This window comes from Geotrypetes seraphini, chromosome 3 (genome assembly GCF_902459505.1).
Source record: "Geotrypetes seraphini chromosome 3, aGeoSer1.1, whole genome shotgun sequence".
Classification (NCBI taxonomy): Eukaryota; Metazoa; Chordata; class Amphibia; order Gymnophiona; family Dermophiidae; genus Geotrypetes; species Geotrypetes seraphini.
Genome location: NC_047086.1, coordinates 227,734,318 through 227,756,699, shown reverse-complemented (window position 1 = coordinate 227,756,699; position 22,382 = coordinate 227,734,318). Strand labels below are relative to the sequence as shown.

Genomic DNA, 22,382 nt, shown 5'->3' with positions numbered 1-22,382 from the left:
GGGTTAAATTGTCATTTTTCTCAATGGAGGAGAGTAAACAGTGGAGTGCCGCAGGGATCTGTATTGGGACAGGTGCTATTTAACTTATTTATAAATGATCTGGAAATTGGAATGGCGAGTGAGGTGATTAAATTTGCAGATGACACTAAACTGTTCAAAGTTGTTAAAATGCATGCAGATTGTGAAAAATTGAAGGGTAGACCTTAGGAAATTGGAAGATTGAGCGTCCAAGTGGCAGATGAAATTTAATGTGGACAAATGCAAAGTGATGTACATTGGGAAGAGTAACCCAGATGCTAGGGTCCATCCACCTTGGGTTAGCGCCCAAGAAAAGGATCTGCCCAATGTGTGGCGGCGGCCAAAAAGCAAACAAGATGCTAGGAATTATTAAAAAGGGATGGTTAACAAGACTAAGAATGTTATAATGCCTCTATATCACTCCGTGGTGCGACCTCACCTGGAATATTGTGTTCAGTTGTAGTCTCCTTATCTCAAGAAAGATATAGTGGCACTAGAATAGGTTCAAAGAAGAGCGACCAAGATGATAAAGGGGATGGATCTCCTCTCGTTTGAGGAAAGATTAAAAAGGTTAGGGCTCTTCATCATGGGAAAGAGACAACTGAAGGGGTGATATGATTGAAGTCTACAGAATCCTTAGTGGAGTAGAACGGGTACAAGTGGATCGTTTTGGGATTCTCACCCCCCCCCCCCCCCACTCCGTCAAAAATTACAAAGACTTGGGAACATTCAATGAAGTTACCGGAAAATAGTTTTAAAACCAATAGGAGGATATATTTTATTACTCATAGAATAGAATAGTTAAGCTCTGGAACGCATTGCCAGAGGTTATGGTACGTACGGATAGCATAACTGGTTTTAAGAAAGGTTTGAACAATTTCCTGGAGGAAAAGTCCGTAGTCTGTTATTGAGAAAGACATGGGGGAATCCTCTGCTTACCCTGGATCAGTAGCATGGAATGTTGCTACTCTTTGGGTTTCTGCCAAACATCGACACAAGAAGTCGAGCTCTCCTTCCCTGCAGTTAATACCTCCTTAGAGGCGTGCCTCGTCATCGAGGTCACAAGTGCCTCAATGCATTGCAGCACTGGTGGCACCGACTACCAACATCATCTGCAGTACCAGTGCAGTCTTTGCAGGAGCAAATTAAAGAGCTGCTTCATGAGAAGTTGGCACTTATGTTGCAAATACAGCCAGCCCTTGTTCCTCCCTCTGCTCCATTGGTACTGTCCCAGACAAACATTGCTCTATCAGGGACTCCAGTACCTAACCTATAACACCTCACAGACATCACAATTCTTCATCTTACTCTGCATCGGATCAGAACCGAGAGACCAATAGGTGTTATTCCAGGCACCACAGTTATAGGTCTTCTCATCGGCACTGATCTAAGTGAAAAGTCCATTGCTCTAGGCGTGCCTCATCTCCTAAAAGAACAGATTATGATTCAGACCTCTCAGATCCAACATATTCTGATCCAGAACTCTCTGCCCCAGAATACTATGGTATAACTTCTGATTCTTCTCCTTTTTCTCCTAGACCAGGAGTAGGCAATTATGGTCCTTGAGAGCCACAGGCAGGTCAGGTTTTCAGGATACCCACAATAAATATGCATGAGCTGGATTTGCATCTCAAAGAGGCAGTGCATGCAAATCCATCTCATATATATTCGTTGTGGATATCCTGAAAACCTGACCTGCCTGTGGCTCTCGAGGACCAGAATTGTTTACCCCTGTCCTAGACGGAGGTCTTCACTGTAAAGTTTGTAATTTACCAGATGAGGTTCAACGTGGATAAGTGTAAAGTGTTGCATATTGGTATCAAAAATCTCAAGCACGAGTACAGGATGTCCAGGGCAGTACTTGGAGAGACCTCCTAGAAAAGGGACTTGGGAGTTCTGATCGACAAGTCTATGAAACCGTCTACATAATGTGCGGTGGCGGCAAAAAGGGTGAACAGAATTCTAGGAATGATAAAGATGGGGATCACGAACAGATCGGAGAAGGTTATTATGCCGCTGTACTGGGCCATGGTGCGCCCTCGCCTGGAGTACTGCATCCAGCACTGGTCGCCGTACATGAAGAAAGACACAGTACTACTTGAAAGGGTCCAGAGAAGAGCGACTAAGATGGTTAGGGGATTGGAGGAGCTGCCATACAGCGAAAGATTAGTGAAACTGGGCCTCTTCTCCCTCGAACAGAGGAGATTGAGAGGGGACATAATCGAAACATTCAAGGTACCGAAGGGGATAGACTTAGTGGATAAGGACAGGTTGTTCACCCTCTCCAAGGTAGAGAGAACGAGAGGGCACTCTCTAAAGTTGAAAGGGGATAGATTCCATACAAACGTAAGGAAGTTCTTCTTCACCCAGAGTGGTGGAAAAATGGAACGCTCTCCCGGAGGCTGTCATAGTGGAAAAAACCCTCCAGGGATTCAAGACAAAGTTAGACAAGTTCCTATTGAACAAGGACGTATGCTGGTAAGGCTAGTCTCAGTTAGGGCGCTGGTCTTTGACCAAAAGGGCCACTGCGTGAGCAGACTGCTGGGCGTGATGGACCACTGGTCTGACCCAGCAGCGGCATCTCTTATGTTCTTATGTCAAATGAGGCAAGCCCTGCCAGTAAAGATGGAATCTGAATCTGAGTTGAGAGCTGAGTTATTTGATGCCTTGGACTTTGAACAAATTCCTAAAGATTGTTTAAAATTTTCATTCCACCATCTCATGGTATCTGTGGCCCCAAGAAAGCTAGACTCCATTTACAGAGTCTGGGCATGTCCAGAGTCTGACAAATCTAAACTACATCAACACTCTCTCTTATTTGAGTCTGCCCTTAAAAGATCATCCAGTACTAGGACATATGCCAGTACTCGTCCTGGGAGAAAGGGCCGAACCCTGGACAAATTTTGGTTGATGACTTATCAGTACACCATGTTAATAAGTCATATCTTCAGCTATAATATTTATATGACTTTCTACGTCAAGTAATTAGACCAACAGTTGACCACCTTTTGAGCACTATATTCCTGTGGATGTCCTTGAGCAATTCCAAGATATAACCCATAACTTGTTTGAAACAAGAAAATTCTTGGCCAGATCAGTGTTCGATGCATTTGATGTGACTTCTAGAGCTTCAGCACTGTCTATTGCTATTTGTTGTCAGGTTCAATAAGGTTTGGTTGCGGGTGTCCGATCTAGACTCTAATGTACAGAACCGTCTTGCTAATACCCCTTGCTTGGGAGATGAACTATTTGGTGAAAAAATTGAAGAGGCCACTTAAAAATATGACCAAACATAAGCAAAGTATGACAACTTTGTTTACTTTAATAGTGCACCAGACGGGGAGTAGCAACATAGAAGAAATAGCTGGCTACTCCCTACTAGGAACATGATAGGGTGAACACAGTAGATAAATAATGTACAGATAATTAGAATTATCAGGATGTGTGTAAATCTAGGATGTGATAATGTCTGTTTTGTATTGCTGCTAATATTTATTTTATATCATAGCCAAACTGGAAAAAGATCTTAAACACTCAAATGTTTAAAATACTAATCAGTAAAAACACTTTAAAGGGGCTTGAACATCATCACTGATCAAAAAAATTGTTATTTTTTTTTTCTTTGCTCAAATTATATGTGTGTGCATGTGCAGATCATTTATAAATGCAGATTTTTTTTTCCTAGCAGCGTGCAAATGTTTATCCAGCATTGAAAATGTTTTGACTTTAACCATCAAATGTTTTAAAGCTTAATAAAGCACTTATCTTATCATCCAGATGTGTCCAGATACCTAACACTTCCAGTTTTAGACCACGCCCTTTGGGCTAGCCGTAGCTCCCAAGATGTTCTCCAAGGTGATTGTGGCCTATCTGTTTCACTCCAGAACGGCTTCTTCAGGGGAAGTGCTTATATTGTGTTGTAAAGTTTCAAACTGCCTTGTTTTATTAATCTTAAGTGCACTGACTGCTTTAGCACTGCACTGCCATGTTTGCTATGATATAAAATAACTATCAGTAGCAATACAAAACAGGCATTATCATATCCATTGTAATTTTACCTTTTGGTTATTTTGGAATTTTGATAAGTTTTCACTAGTCAATTTGTAAATCTAGGATGAGCATAGTACACAATACTGGTATTGTATATATACTTAGGATGAGTGCAATATTGTATAAATGTGTAAGAGAGGTGTGTATAGATATAGATATATATAGATAGATATAGGTATATATAGAAAGCGAAAGAGAATGAGAATATAGCATGCTCTTGTGTATAAATAGCTCTGTTATTGTCTACTGTAACCTATTTGTTGTCATGACTAGTCTGTTTTCTAATGATTTTGAATGTCTACTTGTAACCCATTCTGAGCTTCTGGGAGAACGGGATAGAATTCAAAATAAATAGTATGTAAATACAATATACTTAGTCAAAAAGATTAAAAGTGAAAGATATGTAAAAGCACCGTACCATGCTGCCTAAATGCACTAAAACCATCAGTGAGTACCTTCTAAAGCTGTGTTGAAAACCATCACAAAAACACACTAACTTTATGTATGTAGATCGAACGAAGCCTCATAGAACCTCTACTCGGCTATTCCTCTCATTTGATCTTAACAGGTTGGGGAAACTGGTTTCTAAAAGAAAAAATTATACATGGTTGGCGGACTGCATCTCCAGGTTGGGCTACCATTGAAAGGTCATGTCGGAGCAATGGCAGCCTCTGTTGCTTTTCTCCGTTCCGCTCCTATTGAGGACATTTGTAAGACAGCCACTTTGTCCTTCATACAGATTTTTACATCCCATTACTGTCTGGAGACTCATTCTAGATGGGATAGTGAGTTCAGCCAAGCATTTCTGGAAAATTTATTCTCTGTTTTTTATTTAAGTGCCAACTTCCCTCCATCCCTTTCAAAGTAGCTAGGGAGTCCCATCTGTGAGAATATGCTTCCTGCTTGTCCTGGGATAAAGCACAGTTACTTACCTGTAACAGATGTTATCCCAGGACAAGCAGGCAGCATATTCTTGACTGATGGGTGACTGCACCGACGGAGCCCCGGTACGGACAATTTTAGAGTGATTGCACTCTAAGAACTTGGAAAGTTCTGGTAGGCCGCACCGCGCACGCGCGAGTGCCTTCCCGCCCAACAGAGGCGCGCGGTCCCCAGTTTCTTAGTTTCCGCGGAGCTAAGAAGACGCGTTTTTCAACGGCTGTTGAAATTTTTTCTTCTTGCCTTCCCGCTCGCATAAACTCTTTTTGGCTCTATTGCCTTTTTTCTTTTATTTCATTTTTGTAAAAAAAAAAAAAACCTTTTATTTTTTCTTCAATTTGGTTTTTCCCCGGCGGGGCCTACTGCCACCATCGAGGCCTCGGCCTTCGATTTGGCGGAAGCCGTTTTTCCTTTCATGCCCCCTCAACCGGGTTTTAAAAAGTGCCAGCGGTGTGCTCGGCCTATATCTCTCACGGACCCACACAACTGGTGCCTACAGTGTTTGGGTCCTGAGCATCAGGCTTCCACCTGCACCCGCTGTGCCACGTTAAAGAAACGTACTCTGAAAAATCGCCAGATACAACAGCGATTACTTTTCGGTGCCGAGATGTCCGATCCCGTTCCATCGACACCGGCATCGGCACCTTCACATTCGGCACCTACTTCTTCGACGCCGCGTGATACCACACCGGCGTCGCACCCAGGTAAGCCGGCTAAGAAGCCTTCCCCGCTGGAGCATCCTCCGGTCTCTATTGCAGCGAGCCCAGTCCTGCCGACCGTGAAACGCCAGCGGAAGCGCTCCGCCCCGATTGAAGTGAGTCCCTCGACCTCGGGCTCTTCATCTTCGGGGCGTCGAGCGGCACCACAGGTACCACAAAAGAAAAAAGCGGTACTGGTGCCCTCTTTGGATGAGCGCATTGCTGCCGTCCTCCAAGTGCAACTAAAGGAGCAGTTACAACAACTCCTTCCTGCTCTATTGGCACCGAACCTTCCGGTGCCGGTCCGGTCTGAACCACCGGTACCGGTGGTAGACCAACCTCTATTATCGGCAGCATCCGTTTCGGTACCGGTCCACTCGGCCTCATCGATATCGATGCCTGTTCTTGCTCCGGAGCCGAGAGCCCAACATCAGTCGGTACAGACTTCGGCACCGGTGCAACCGATAACATCTCCTGGTACCGTGTCGATGAGGTCGGGTAAGTCGGTGCGCAAATCCCGACACTTAGAACCATCCAGCCCAGAGTCCCGAGACCGTAGTTCCCATATCAGGGACCCTGATCTGTGGGGTGACTCTGAAGAGCCCTTTCTGTCTGAAGGTGAATGTTCCTCAGATGAGGATGAGCCTGCTGTACCTGATCCATCCTCTCAACAGGACTCCACATCTTTCACTTCTTTTTTGAAAGACATGTGTACCTCTCTGTCCATTCCTTTGGAGGCTGAATCTAAAAAGTCTAAAGCCTTTTTAGATGCCCTTGATTTTGACCAGCCTCCAAAGGAATTTTTGAAACTCCCTCTTCATGACATCTTGAGGGAAACTTTCTATAAAAACCTAGAGACTCCTTTAACTATTCCAGGAGCTCCCCGCAAATTGGATTCATTATACAAAGTAATCCCTATTCCTGGATTTGATAAGCCACAGCTTCCCCATGAATCTCTGCTGGTGGAATCTACGCTTAAAAAGTCTGCAGGGACTAGTGTATATGCTTCTGTCCCTCCTGGCAGAGAAGGTAAAGTTATGGACAAATTCAGTAAGCGATTATACCAGAATGCTATGCTCGCTAACAGATCTGGTAATTATGCTTTTCATTTTTCTTTTTATCTCAAGCATCTCCTTACCACCATGGCTTCATTTGAAAAGTACCTTCCTCAGCGCAAACAGCAAGCTTTTCATCACTGCTCGTCTTCTCTGTTCCAGCTACGTAAGTTCATGGTTCGGTCAATTTATGACACTTTCGAACTTACCTCCAGAGCAACTGCAATGTCTGTGGCCATGCGTCGCCTTGCCTGGCTTCGGGTATCCGAGCTTGATGTTAATCATCAAGATCGGTTAGCCAATGCCCCATGTCTGGGGGATGAGCTCTTTGGGGAATCCATGGACTCGACCACTCAAAAGCTTTCTGCCCACGAAACACGCTGGGATACCCTGCTCAAAACCAAGAAAAAGCCTCCTCAGACTCGGCCTTTCAGACAGCAATCGGCTTATCAACGATGCTATGCAGCTCGCCCATTGCCAGCAGCTTCCCAGCAACCCAGGCGTCAACGCCAACAGCAACGTCAGCCTCCCAGGCCACAGCAGCAGCAACCTGTGAAGCCACCTCCACAGCAAAAATCAACGCAGCCCTTTTGACTGCATTCTCCAAAGCATAGCCAAGGTTCCCAGTTCTACCCACCTGCCTCAACCTATAGGTGGTCGTCTCTCTCTTTTCCTCAGCCGGTGGGAAGTTATCACTTCGGACCAATGGGTCCTCAACATCATCCACCACGGCTACTCTCTCAACTTTCAGACCCTTCCAGCTCAAAGCCTGCCAAAAGAGTCTGCTTTGAACACTCTTCACTCTGCCCTCCTTCTTCAGGAAGTTCAATCCCTTCTCCTTCTAAACGCTATAGAGGAAGTTCCTTTAGATCAGCAAGGACAGGGATTCTACTCCCGTTACTTTCTGGTCCCCAAAAAAACAGGAGATCTCAGACCAATCCTAGATCTTCGCAATCTCAACAAATGTTTAGTCAAGGAAAAATTCAAGATGCTTTCTCTAGCCACTCTTTACCCTCTTCTCAATCAAAACGACTGGCTATGTTCCCTCGATCTCAAAGAAGCATATACTCACATACCTCCAGACAATATCTCCGCTTCATGATCAATCGCTGTCATTATCAATACAAGGTGCTGCCCTTCGGTCTTGCCTCCTCTCCAAGGGTGTTCACCAAATGTCTCATTGTGGTAGCGGCCTTTCTACGCTCTCACCACCTTCAAGTCTTTCCTTACCTAGACGATTGGTTAATCAAGGCCAATTCATCTCAAACAGTGCTGGCCACCAACCAAACCATTCTGTTTCTACAGCTTCTGGGGTTTGAGATCAATCTACCCAAATCTCATTTCATCCCCACTCATAGTAACATAGTAACATAGTAACATAGTAGATGACGGCAGATAAAGACCCGAATGGTCCATCCAGTCTGCCCAACCTGATTCAATTTAAATTTTTTTTTTTTTTCCTTCTTAGCTATTTCTGGGCGAGAATCCAAAGCTCTACCCGGTACTGTGCCTGAGTTCCAACTGCCAAAATCTCCGTCAAGACCCACTCCAGCCCATCTACACCCTCCCAGCCATTGAAGCCCTCCCCAGCCCATCCTCCACCAAACGGCCATACACAGACACAGACCGTGCAAGTCTGCCCAGTTACTGGCCTAGTTCAATATTTAATATTATTTTCTGATTCTAAATCCTCTGTGTTCATCCCACGCTTCTTTGAACTCAGTCACAGTTTTACTCTCCACCACCTCTCTCGGGAGCGCATTCCAGGCATCCACCACCCTCTCCGTAAAGTAGAATTTCCTAACATTGCCCCTGAATCTACCACCCCTCAACCTCAAATTATGTCCTCTGGTTTTACCATTTTCCTTTCTCTGGAAAAGATTTTGTTCTACGTTAATACCCTTTCAGAGACTTCAATTCATTGGAGCGGTACTGGACACAGTTCTCATGAGAGCATTCCTGCCATCCAACTGTCTTCAAACTCTTCAATCTCTATGTCAGCAGGTGCTTCCACAACGTTCCATCTCTGCCAAGCAAATGATGATACTCTTGGGTCACATGGCCTCCACAGTTCATGTCACACCCCTCGCACGTCTTCACCTGCGCACCCCTCAATGGACCCTTGCTACCCAGTGGTCCCAAGCGACGGATCCTTGCTCACGACACATATCTGTGACATCATCTCTTCGTCAGTCTCTACAATGGTGGTTGATATCCTCAAATCTCTCCAGAGGTCTTCTGTTTCATCTGCCTCCTCATCAACTTGTCATCACCACCGATGCCTCCCCTTATGCCTGGGGAGCTCATTTGAACGAATTCCAAACTCAAGGGCTTTGGACAACCCAGGAAATGAAACATCACATCAATTTCCTGGAACTCAGAGCAATGTTTTATGCCCTCAAGGCCTTCCAACATCTTCTCTTTCCTCAGGTCCTCCTGCTGTGCACAGACAATCAAGTTGCGATGTACTACATCAACAAGCAGGGTGGGACAGGCTCTCGCCTCTTGTGCCAGGAAGCCCAGAAGATTTGGGCTTGGGCCACAGATCACCAACTATTCCTGAAAGCTATCTACATTCAGGGAGTACAGAATTCCTTGGCGGACAACCTCAGCAGAATTCTCCAACCTCATGAGTGGACACTCGATCCTGTAACTCTACAGTCCATCTTCGCTCAATGGGGCACTCCTCAGATAGACCTCTTTGCAGCCCCTCACAATCATCAGCTGCCCCTATTCTGCTCCAGACTCTACTCTCCTCACCGTCTGGCAGCGGACGCTTTTCTCCTGGATTGGTCCAATCTGTTCCTGTATGCTTTCCCTCCTCTGCCGCTCATGTTACGAACCTTGTTCAAGCTCAAGAGGGAACGAGCCACCATGATTCTGATTGCTCCACGGTGGCCCAGACAACATTGGTTCTCCCTTCTACTTCAACTCAGTTCCAGAGAACCCTTTCTGCTTCCACTATCTCCTTCTCTGCTTACACAGCATCAGGAGACCCTTCTGCATCCCAACCTCCAGTCTCTACACCTGACAGCTTGGTATCTCTTGGGCTGACTTCTTATGATTCTCTTCTGTCTCAGCCCGTTCATTCTATTCTGGATGCTTCCAGGAAACCAGCCACTCTGCAATGTTACCATCAGAAGTGGACACGGTTTTCTTCTTGGTGTCTTCTTCATCATCATGATCCCACGTCCCTTGCAGTGGAGACTTTATTGGATTATCTACTTTCCTTGTCTGACTCTGGCCTCAAATCTACATCCATCAGAGTCCATCTTAGTGCTATCGCTGCTTTTCATGAGCCAGTCCATGGAAAACACCTTTCAGCTCATCCCCTAGTCGCCAGATTCATGCGAGGTCTTTTCAATGTGAAACCACCTCTTAAAGCACCTCCTGTGATCTGGGATCTTAATGTAGTTCTCTCCGCTTTAATGAAGCCTCCATTTGAACCTTTGGCGACTGCCACTTTCAAGTTTCTCACTTGGAAGGTACTTTTTCTTATTGCGCTCACCTCTGCCAGGAGGGTCAGTGAGCTTCATGCTCTAGTTTCTGACCCACCTTTCACAGTCTTTCATCACGATAAGGTAGTTCTACGTACACATCCAAAGTTTCTTCCTAAGGTTGTCTCTGAATTCCATCTCAACCAATCTATTGTACTGCCTGTTTTCTTTCCGAAACCTCACTCCCATTCTGGAGAACAGGCTCTGCATACTTTGGACTGTAAGAGGGCTCTAGCTTACTATCTAGAGCGTACAAAACCCCACAGATCAGCTCCCCAACTCTTTCTGTCCTTTGATCCGAATAAATTGGGACGTCCCGTTTCTAAACGTACGTTGTCAAATTGGCTTGCAGCGTGCATTTCATTCTGTTATGCTCAGACCGGACTGACACTGGAAGGTTCTGTCACGGCCCATAGAGTCCGAGCTATGGCAGCATCTGTAGCTTTCCTCCGTTCCACTCCTATTGAGGAAATCTGCAAGGCTGCCACTTGGTCCTCAGTTCATACTTTTACATCTCATTATTGTCTGGATGCATTCTCCAGACGGGATGGACACTTCGGCCAATCTGTTTTGCAAAATTTGTTTTCCTAATGGCCAACCTTCCCTCCATCCCTCTTTTTGTTAGCTTGGAGGTCACCCATCAGTCAAGAATATGCTGCCTGCTTGTCCTGGGATAAAGCACAGTTACTTACCGTAACAGGTGTTATCCAGGGACAGCAGGCAGATATTCTTGCATCCCTCCCACCTCCCCGGGTTGGCTTCTTAGCTGGCTTATCCTAACTGGGGACCGCGCGCCTCTGTCGGGCGGGAAGGCACTCGCGCGTGCGCGGTGCGGCCTACCAGAACTTTCCAAGTTCTTAGAGTGCAATCACTCTAAAATTGTCCGTACCGGGGCTCCGTCGGTGCCGTCACCCATCAGTCAAGAATATCTGCCTGCTGTCCCTGGATAACACCTGTTACGGTAAGTAACTGTGCTTTATCCAGACAGCGGGCAGATATTCTCACAACCCTCCCACCTCCTCTAGTTGGTTTCTTAGTTTTTTACTGAACTGATGGTTCTGCGAGCCGACGTTGGACGGGAAGGAACTTGCACATGTGTGCTCTCGAGACTTCTAAAGAAGTTAGTGATGGTATACTTTTGCACTGTCTGTACCGGGGCTGTGTGGATGATGTCTCCCATCTGTGAGAATAGCTGCCTGCTGTACCTGGGTAACACCTGTTACAGGTAAGCAACTGTGCTATTTCTTTCTCGGTGAAATTTAAGATTTGGAAGTGTGGTTTTAGATTTTTATTATTATTTTTTTTTTTTTTAAATTATGGTTAACCAGCTCAAGATAGATTGAAGTCATATAATGAAGGACTACATGTTTTGAAAAAAGGAGAACACTCTTCTTGGGTGTCTGCATTGTTCAGTAGTGCTGCCAGTGTTCACAAAATGCATAGGACTAAATTGTCAGGCCATCACTTTGGCAAGAGCAGTGAAGTCCTGGGACACATGAGAGAAAATATGCTATTTGTGACTTTGTAAGCAGAACTAGGTCCTCACTTTTCCCACAGATAATGGAGAAGCAGTGATACTATTCTCAGGCAGACTTAGGGGCCATTTTTCCCATCCTAATGGGGAGCATCTTTTTGATTCTGAAGCATCACAGGGTCTTGGATAGCTGTAGAGAGCTATATTATGAAAGTGGTGCATGTTTGGTGCTTTTAGCTAAAGCTCTGTCATTTAATGAAGTAAGCTTATAACAGAAATGACACACACATTGTGGTCTTTTCTATTTTAACAGTTTTCATCCTTTTTCCATTTCAGACAACTCTTCAGACATCAAACCAGCGGTAACAATTCTTATTTTGATGCTGTTTATAAGTTTGAGACCCAAATATAGTAAGAACAGTAAGATTTTAGAAGGCATTGTAAACCAATGGGAACTGGAACATTGCTATGTTTAGGCCTTTTACTTTATATCAAGTGCTGATTGTAGTTGTACAGGAGTGTTGTCTTCTGTTACATTACCACAAAGAAGAGTTGACCTTTTCCAGTGTTGATTCTGATTAGAGAATGACACGGGGGAAAAATCTGTCCCCGTCACTGCACCGTCCCCGGCCCACCATCCTCTGCACCGCCCCGTCACCGCCGTTCCCTTCACCGCTCCGTCATCCCTTTCACCGCCCCGTCACCGCCACTGCCATCCCATTCACCGCCCTGTCACCGTCCCCATCTAGCACCCATCTTCTTCCCTCCGCTCCCCCATAGTCTGGCATCTGTCTTCTTCCCTTCCAGCGTCTTCTCCCCACTCTGCCTTTCACATTTCCTTTCAGGGTCTGTTCCTCTCTACCCTCTTTTAATGTCTGTTCTTTTCCTTCCATCACCACCCTTCCCTCCCTCCTTTACCATCTGTTCCTTTCTACCACCCTTCTTTCATATCTTCTATCAGTCCCCCCACCATCACTAGCAGTCTCTCTTCTCCCTTACCATGAGCAAATAGAACTTCTGAAAATTGTATTGCTGAGGCATTATTTCTAGTACGCCTTTTTTTCCAGATGGATAATGACATCAATTTTATAATTCTTACTGTCTGCTCTGATTTCATTCACAATTTGGTTTGTGTTTTGTACCGGAGGATTCCATGAGGCATTTAACCTTTTCCTGTCTCTTCTGTGATTTCAAGTTGATTCCTTCAATAATGGAGTCTCAAGGCAGTAGCAGTTTTCTATTTTGGGCTCTTTTGACATTGTTTAAGGGATTTCTTGTACATTTGGTGCTCGTCTTCTTTGATGAGGTCACTTCAGAATCTATTTCCAAGGAAGAGAAACTTTTTCCCTTTCACCCCCTCCTTCCTTGTGTGAGCCGGAACACGCGGTCCCCGCAAGCAAGTAATTTTATATAATTTTCATTCTATTCATTCATAGAAATTAAAGTATAGATAATGCCAGTCACATAACAAAACATGATTTTACAAAAATAATTCCCTGCACAGTCAAGCCTGCAAGGATTACTAGATGTCTTTCAGCAGCTCCCCTCCCTCCCTCCCGCTTACCTTTGTGGCCAAGTCAAAATGATCTACCAACAATAAAATTTTAAAAACACAAAGCACGCTGTACGCAGAGAAAATGTTAATTATCATTTATATTCCGCGGGTTTTCAAAGAGGTCAAGGCAGATGACTTTATGCAATGTCACCTCAGTAACAACTATACAAAAATACACAAATATTCCCCCTCCCTTTTTACTAAACAGCGATAGCGGTTTTTAGCGCAGGGAGCTGCGCTGAATGCCCCACGCTGCTCTCGACGCTCATAGGCCCCCTGCGCTAAAAACCGCTATTGCGTTTTAGTAAAAGGGGGCCATAGTGCAAAATATAGACAGCAGATATAAATTCTCAAAACGGACACATTTTGATCACTAAGTTGAAAATAAAATCATTTTTCCTACCTTTTTGTCTGGTGATTTCATGAGTCTCTGGTCCATCTTCTGATCCTTCTTCTTTCTTCTCCTGCCCCCCCCCCCTTTCTTTCTCTCTCCCCCTGGCTCCCCTCTTTATTTCTGCCTTTCTTTCTCTCTTCCCCTGGCCTCCCTCTTTATTTCTCTCTCCCCCTGGCCCTCTTTCTTTCTGCCCTTTCTTTCTCTCCCTCTTGACCCCCCTCTTTATTTCTGCCTTTCTTTCTCTCTCCCCTTGGTCCTCCTCTTTCTTTCTGCCTTTCTTTCTCTCTCCCCCTGACCCCTCTTTATTTCTCTCTCCCCCTGGCCCTTTTTCTTTCTGCCCTTTCTTTCTCTCCCTCTTGACCCCCCTCTTTATTTCTGCCTTTCTTTCTCTCTCCCCCTAGCCCCCACAAAGCCATTGTGCCAATTTCTCCACTTCCACGATTCTTTCCCTACCCTCACCCCCAAGCCAGCAGCCGATTTCTCCCTGCTCCTTCCCCGATGTCCTGAACTTCATCGGGCAGCAGCAGCATTCACAATTCACTGCTGTTGCCCGCTTCAGGCCTTCCTCTCTGTCGGGTCCTTTCTTCATGAAAACAGGAAGTAGGCAGGACCTGGCAGAGAACAAGGCCTGAAGCCGGCAACAACAGCGAATTGTAAACGCTGCTGCTGCCCGAAGAAGGTAATGGAGCACCGAGGCAGACCGCTTCTCCCCCCTTCCCATCCAAACCCCCGCTGACCCTCCTATCTCCCCCCTCCCGTGAACCTTTCCGACCCTCCCAGCAAGAGCAGTAAACCTCCTTCGCGGCTTTCTCCTCCCTCTGCCGCGTCACTGATGATGTCATCAGTGATGCGGCAGAGGGAGGAGAAAGCTGACACTACTGGAGGGAGGTTTGCTGCTTTCGCTGGGAGGGTCGGAAAGGTTCACTTGGGGGGTGAGAGATAGGAGGGTCAACGGGGGTTCGGCTGGGAGGGGGGAGAAGCGGTCTGCCTCGGTGCTCCAAGGCCTGGCGCCATTACCTTTTTCGCCCCTCCCGCCCCCCCCTTGGTACGCTACTGCTCTCTAGCTCTCCTTAGTTTGCCGGTTTTCTTTTTCGGCGACCGGCACGCTTTCAAAGAGCCGCGCATGCGCGGCTGCTCAAAGTTCAATCTTCTGCTCTGCTGCAACTTCCTGTTTCCGGTTGAGTCAGAGCAGAAGATTGAATACTGAGCAGCCGCGCGTGCGCGGCTCTTTTGAAAGCGTTCCGGTCGCCGAAAAAGAAAGCCGGCAAACTAAGGTGAGGTGGAGAGAGGAAGCTGGTTAAACGACTGAGCCGACGTGCGGGTGGGCGGGTGGGGGCTGCGGGGACCGCACGATCCTTTATGCCTCACTGCGGTGACAAGACCATTCACCGCTCCACGGGGCGGTGATGGCCTTGTCCTCGTTCCCGCAGAGGCTGCTAATTTTCATTCCCCATTTTTGGCGGGTTACCCGCGGCTAAACTGCCATCGTGTCATTCTCTAATTCTGATGTAGTCTTAGGGGAAGATTCTCTAATGTTCACAGTAAAATACGATGTGCCGCTATTGTAATGATTTCAAAAAGGTGAGTCATTCTTTAAAAAACTGTGCACGCAAATGAGGTTCGCGGATGGTTGCTAAATTTGCATGTGCTGATAGATGGTGATATTGATCAGCACGTGTGCAGAATACACTCAAATTTAAAAAAAGGAAAAATAAAAAAGACCCCAAATCGAAGATTGGTAGGAGGGATGCCTACTCTTTCTCGCTGCCGTCATCAAGCAACCCCCCGACAAGACATGCACCACCTGCCCCCCCTTGGCAGCAGGAGGGATGCCCACTCACCGCCGCCGCCATAATGCCCCTGATGATCCCCCGCACACCCCCACCCTCATCTTGTTCACGAAGATCGGCCAGAAGTATGCCTACTCCCTCCAGCCAACAGGCCCACCTCTTCAAAATGGTGAGTCCTCCCCTCCTCTGTGCATCCTAGGATGCGCCTAGGAGGGGCCTAAAGATCTGATTGGCCCAGGTTGCTTAAGGTCCCTCCTATGTGAGGGGCCTTAGACATCTGGACAAATCAGAGCCTTAAGCAATCTTTACCTGTGCATCTGGGGAGGAGCCTTAAGCAACCTGGGCCAGTCAGAGCCTTAGGCCCCTTCCCGGTGCATCCCAGGATGCACCGGGGAAGGGAAGGCCAGCAAATTTGAAGAGGCAGGCCTGCAGGCTGGAGGGAGTGGGGGGATCATCAGGGGCATTGTGGCGGGAGGGAGTGGGCATCTCTCCTGCTGCCTGGGGTGGGGGTGCTTATGTGTTACGGGGTTGCTAGACAGCGGTAGCAAAGGGAGTAGGCATCCTTCCTGCTGCCAGGGGTGTCGGCGGTTGTTGCTTGACTGCAGCGGGATGGAGTGGGCATCCCTCATGCCGGGGGTATCGGGGGAAGGGCCATAATTTTCTGGCAGGTCTGAGCTGTCAAGCCGTACTTTCCTGTGAATGACTGAGCCAATCAGCGCTAAGGCGCTGATCAGAAAGTGAGGCTACGACAACTCAGACCTGCTGGAAAAGTTTGCTCGCAAATGTAGGACAGCGAGATTAGGGAATTGCCCGGCAATAATAGAGAAATCATCTAGAGTGTTTGCTTAAATATTAATGACTTCATTGTAATACATTTGCATGGCAGAGTTGGAGTCTGCCAGGAAACTTGGTGAGCCCTTTTGAGAATTGGCAGGTAGAATACTTCCATGCTAAACCGGCTGGAACCAGTTTAGCGACCATCTTTAAAGGCACAGTGGGTTTTGAGAATCTCCCCCTTAATGCCTGTTGAAATAACCAATGCTTTTGGTTGCTCTTCAAAGTAATTCCTAGATACTACATGTATGTTTCCTCATTGAAACATATCAGTACAATGAGGACCACAATTTTTTCTGTTAATGCTCCTTTTCTCTGGAACAGTATACCCAACTACTAATTTAAGGTGATGCTAAAGACATTCTTTTTCCGCGATGCCTTTGTAACCTAAACTGTCCTTTTCAGACGACTTAGTTTTAAGAAACATTTCCATTTTCATTTCCACAACCTTTTGTTCTTCTCTTCAAGTGTTTTCTTTTCTATCAATTGTAGTTCTAATCTAGCGATGGCGAACCTGTGGCACGCGAAGGCCTTGCAGCTGGCACGCGGGAAGGTCCGCAATTAAGATATGCGGCGCGGCGGGAGGCGAGTGTGCCAGTGTCTGCTTTGCAGCTCACCTGGCAACAGGGCCGGACTGGCAATTGGGAGGACCGGGCATTGTTCCGGTGGGCCGCGGCCCATCCTCCTGTGCTGGCTGCAGTCCTGTGAGTGGATGTTTAGCCTGCCTGTCTTCCCCTTAGTATCCTATGAGCCAGGCAGTGTGTGAGGGGGAAGTGGGGGGAGGAAGAGAAGCTTCACACTGAGTCTGTCACAGGAACTCAGTGAGGCTGTAGTGTGACTCCACATGTGACATCTGTAATCAGGAACAGTTCCTAGTGCTCCCATGCTAGAGAGGTGAGGATATGGGGGGATGTTAATGTGTCTAATAATGTGCTCCTCTGTAAAAACCTCTGTATCTTCCATGGGGGACATGCTAAATTCGAGGAAATAAAAAAGCTGCTTATGATAGAGAAGTTCAGTAAGCTGAGAGGAGGGCTGGGCTCTCTGTGAACAACCAACACACTAATCCTCTGCGCTGTACCTTATGGAAAACTCAATATAGCAAAAAACAGTAAAGTGTATATGTGGCCCTTCACAGTGCTTTTGTAAACATCATAATAAAATAACAAAGGCTCCAATAATGAAAAATAAAAGTCCTTTTCCCATACACTCAGGTCACCTCTTAATACAGGGGTGTCCAATGTCGATCCTCGAGGGCCGCAGTCCAGTCGGATTTTCAGGATTTCCCCAATTAATATACATGAGGTCTATTTGCATGCACTGCTTTCATTGTATGCTAATAGATCTCGTGCATATTAATTGGGGAAATCCTGAAAACCCGACTGGATTGCAGCCCTCAAGGACAGACATCGGACACCCCTGTCTTAATAAGTTGTTATTGTGATGAATCCAATGTTGTATAGTCATTAATGCGATTAATCCAGTTTGCAGGTCATTTTATTTGGGGAATCGCAGTCACTTCTTATTAGTGGCTGGCTGTGCCTCTCAAGTGTGCTTCTGCATTTTAGCCCTGCCCCTGGACTTCAATGGGCGGGGCCTGCGTGAGGTCATGTGATTGGGCTGCTCAACCTAAAATGCCCGGGCCTATTTTTTGTCCCAGTCCGGCCCTGCCTAGCAATGTGTTCCTCGCGGCTGCCTGAACCGCCGCGGGGCTGTGACAGTATATTTTTTGACCAAAACGGATGTCTACAATTAGTAAAATTCCCCAATCACATATTTTTTTATGGGGACGGATTTGTATACAGCACTTCATTAGATTTTTTTTATTATACAAATTTTATCTTTTTGTAGACTTGAAGTCTTGAACAAAGAAAATGAGTACAGCAAAAAAAGCAAAAACAGATAGTGGAAGGCCATTCCAAGAGGCCTGGACAGAGACATATGGAGTGATTGAACGCAGTGGGAAAGCATTGTGTATTATGTATAATGAAAGTGTTGTGTCTCGCACATCAAGTGTCAAACGTCACTTTGAGACCAACCATAACAGTGTTGCTGAACTTGGTTTAGCTCAAAGAAAAGAGTTCCTTGTAGGAAAATTAAAGAAATATCACTCCCAGTCTCTTAGTTTTAGCAACTATCTTTCAAAAACTAATCATCTTACAGTTGCCAGCTTTCAAATTTCACTGTGCATGGCAAAACATGGTAAGCCCCTCTCTGATGGAGATTTTATCAAAAAGGCAATTTTGGCTGGGAGTAATTCACTCTTCCATGATTTCCAAAACAAGGATAAAATTGTGCAGCGCATCTCTGAGATGCCGCTAAGCAGAAATACTGCAAAAGATAGGGTTCTGCGAATGGCTGCTGATGTTAGTCAACAGCTTACTTGCGACTTACAAAAAGCACCCTTCTACTCCATGTGCTTGGATGAAAGTACAGATATTACTAACCATGCAAGACTAGCGCTCATTTTGAGTTATGCTACTGGTGACATCATGAGAGAAGAGCTGGTAAAACTGCTGTCTTTGCCTGGAAGAACACAAGGGATAGATATCCACAATGCTGTGATGGAGGCTTTTTCATCACTAGACATAAGTCCAGAAAAAGTGGTTTCAGTTACTAGCGATGGAGCACCTAGCATGGTGGGGACAACATCAGGATTCATTCATTTCTTTGCTAAGGAAGCAAAACATCCACTGATTCAATTTCACTGCATAATACATCAAGAGGCTCTCTGCGCCAAAAAAAGCAGCAAAAAACTTGACGATGTCCTCAAAGATGTAACAAAAATGGTGAACTTCATCATGGCGCGTGCTCTTAATTTTCGACAATTTCAAGCCCTTCTTGATGAGGTTCAGGCACAATATAACACTTTATTGATGTACAATAATGTCTGGTATCTGAGCAGAGGACGAGTGTTAGAGAGATTTGTGGCCTGCTTGGAAGAAGTTAGGCTATTTATGAACGAAAAGGGGGAAGTCTATCCTCAACTCACCAACATGGCCTGGCTTACCAACCTCATGTTCTTTACAGATTTTACTAACCACTTTAATGTACTAAACAAAAAATTACAAGGCATGGGAAAAACAGCAGAAAGCATGTTTAGTGACATCAAAGCTTTTGAGAGAAAATTGCATGTTTTTGAAAAAGACCTTGAGAGTGGACAGCTAAAATATTTTCCCAACCTAAAAATACATTTGGATAATTCTACAACATTTGTGGACAGTCATAAAAAACACCAGGAAATCCACAAAGCATATTCCACCATTGTAGCCGAAGCAAAGGAGAATTTTAGTAAAAGATTTTCTCAGTTCCATAAGATGGAGACAACCCTTTCATTTATAACTTCCCCAGAAAAGTCCACATTTGAAGATCTTGATCTTTCCTGCTTACAGTGGTTGGATATTCAAAATTTGGAAATGGAGCTACTGGAATTTCAAGAAAGCTCTATCTGGAAAAGTAAATTCAATGACCTGCATGCGGCTCTTGAACGTATTGAGTGTGAAAGGGTGACAAATGAAATCACTGTTAGCAGTTCTGAAAATGAAATCCTAAAAGCGTGGAATTCTCTGCCAGACAATTTTAAGTCCATGAAAGCACTTGGGATTGCTCTTCTTACTTTGTTTGGGTCATCCTATGTTTGTGAGCAGTTGTTTTCGGCTTTGAATCATATAAAATCTGATGCTAGAAACAGATTAACGGATGACATGAGTACTGCATGTGTTGCTCTGAAATTAACGCACTATGAGCCAAGGATTGACAAGTTATCAGCATGCATGCAACAACAAAAATCACATTAATTTTTTTCAGAGCATGCCCAATGCATATGTTTACATGAAGCAGTGTTTTCAGTTTGCAGTTAAGACACTTTCTAAGTTATTTAAATATTATTTAAAGATGTTATTTAAAAAAGGGACTTTACATGGCCCTGTTGTATTCCAATCTGGAATTTCCAATAAAAACGGTTGGTTTAATTGAAAGCTCTTTTGTTTTCTTTACATCATATTATTAGAAATGTAATGATTTAACTATTTTCTAATTTGATTGTAAATTTTACAAAAAAACATGTATAGACTCTTTGGGAATACACACCGAGTCTTGACCCAGTTAACAGTTTTAAGAAGTTTATCTTTTTTTTTACTCAGGATACATTTGACATGTTATGTGAATAATACATTTAAAATATATTGTGTAACTGAATCAAATTCTTCCTAAATTCATTAAATTGAATGAAATCATTAAAACATTATAAATTGCCAATAAATTGAAATGAAAACCAAAGGATTGTGAATCAAATTGATTCTCTGACAATACAAAGATTCCAACCTTTAAAAATGATGTTACATAGTTCAGGCAACTTTATAAAGAGTTTTTAGATACTAAAATCTTGTTATTAAGGTTTAATTGATGTGCTGGCACTTTGAGGAAATTCTTTGGTTTTGTGCGGCAGTTTGGGCACTCGGGCTCAAAAAGGTTAGCCATCACTGTTCTAATCCCTTCTTCCCTTCTGTCCCTGTTCGTCTGTGTCTTTAAATCGTTTTTTCCCTTGGTTTGTTTTAGACTAAATTATATTCTAATCGGTATATTGTTAAGGCATTTTTGTACACCGCCTAGAAGGTTCAAGTGGGCGGTATAATAAATTTGAAATAAACTTGATTGGGAGACAAAATAAAAAGCTTTGCCAACCTCTTTTTTTTTTTTAATTGATGAAATTTCCAACTTAAGCACAAAGAACAAACCTTTGTACAGAATACTACCATCAATATATCAAAATCTATATCTAGCTATGGCATCATTAGCCCTTAAGAAGGCGACACATGAATAAGTCCAATCATGAGTTACTGAAAACAGGAAAAAAGAAAAAGAAAACATAGAAATACGATGGCAGATAAAGGCCAAATGGCCCATCCAACTGCCCATCTGCAGTAACCATTATCTCTTCCTCTTTCTAAAAGATCCCAAGTGCCTATCTCAATGCTTTTTTGAATTTAGACAGTCTGTCTCCACAACCTCTTCTGGGAGATTGTTCCACGCATCTACCACCTTTTCTGTAAAAAAAAAAAAAAAGTATTTCCTTATTACTCCTATCACCTTTAAATTCATCCTATGCCCTTTCATTCCAGAGTTTCCTGTCAAATGAAAGAGACTTGACTTGTGCATTTACACCAAGTAGGTATTTAAACGTGTCTGTCATATCTCTTCTTTCCCCCAAAGTACAGTGGTGCCTCACACAACGAACTTAATCCGTTCCAGGAGCAAGTTTGTTATGTGAAACGTTCGTTGTGTGAAACGCGTTTTCCCATAACAATACATGTTAAAAAAAATAATTCGTTCTGTAGTATAAAATATGCTAAGATGACATAAAAAAAGATAAATTTTTGGTTATTATTTTTATTTAGATACATCTAAAAACATAATTGTTTTTTAAAACAACACACATTTTTTAAATTTAAAGACAGACTAAGTAGAGTCTAATTTTACAGTGAGAGGGCAGAGTCTCAGCGGCAAAAACTGGGACTTAACTGTTCATTTTTTTTTTTTTCTACCGTGTTTCCCCGATGATAAGGCAGGGCCATCAAATAAGACAGCCCCCCCTTTTTAGAAAAAAATGTAAAATAAGGCACCCCCCCGCAAATAAGCCACCCACCGATACCTGCGCTTACCCGAATCGGGTGGTACGGTGGGTGACTCCGTGTGGTCCCTGGCACCCCCGACACGATCGGGGCAAGAGGGAGCTCAAGCCCTCTTGCCCCCCCGACTCCCCGACACGATCGGGGCAAGAGGGAGCTCAAGCCCTCTTGCCCCCCCCCGACTCCCCGACACGATCGGGGCAAGAGGGAGCTCAAGCCCTCTTGCCCCCCCCGACTCCCCGACACGATCGGGGCAAGAGGGAGCTCAAGCCCTCTTGCCCCCCCCGACTCCCCGACACGATCGGGGCAAGAGGGAGCTCAAGCCCTCTTGCCCCCCCGACTCCCCGACACGATCAGGGCAAGAGGGAGCTCAAGCCCTCTTGCCCCCCCGACTCCCCGACACGATCGGGGCAAAAGGGAGCTCAAGCCCTCTTGCCCCCCCGACTCCCCG

The 22,382-nt window shown here is 45.0% G+C and overlaps 1 protein-coding gene across 4 annotated transcripts in view; it reads left to right on the top strand.

Annotated features, from left to right (window-relative positions):
* SARNP (SAP domain containing ribonucleoprotein) overlaps positions 1–22,382 on the top strand; it is a 313,723-nt gene that overhangs the window by 98,316 nt on the left and 193,025 nt on the right. For all 4 annotated transcript variants that reach the window (XR_004538626.1, XM_033935489.1, XM_033935490.1 and 1 more), the window contains exon 8: positions 12,068–12,093. Coding sequence is in view for 3 of the 4 variants with exons in the window: in XM_033935489.1 (XP_033791380.1) it covers positions 12,068–12,093 (26 nt within the window). In the remaining variant the exon portion in view is untranslated. The remainder of the gene's footprint in view (positions 1–12,067; positions 12,094–22,382) is intronic.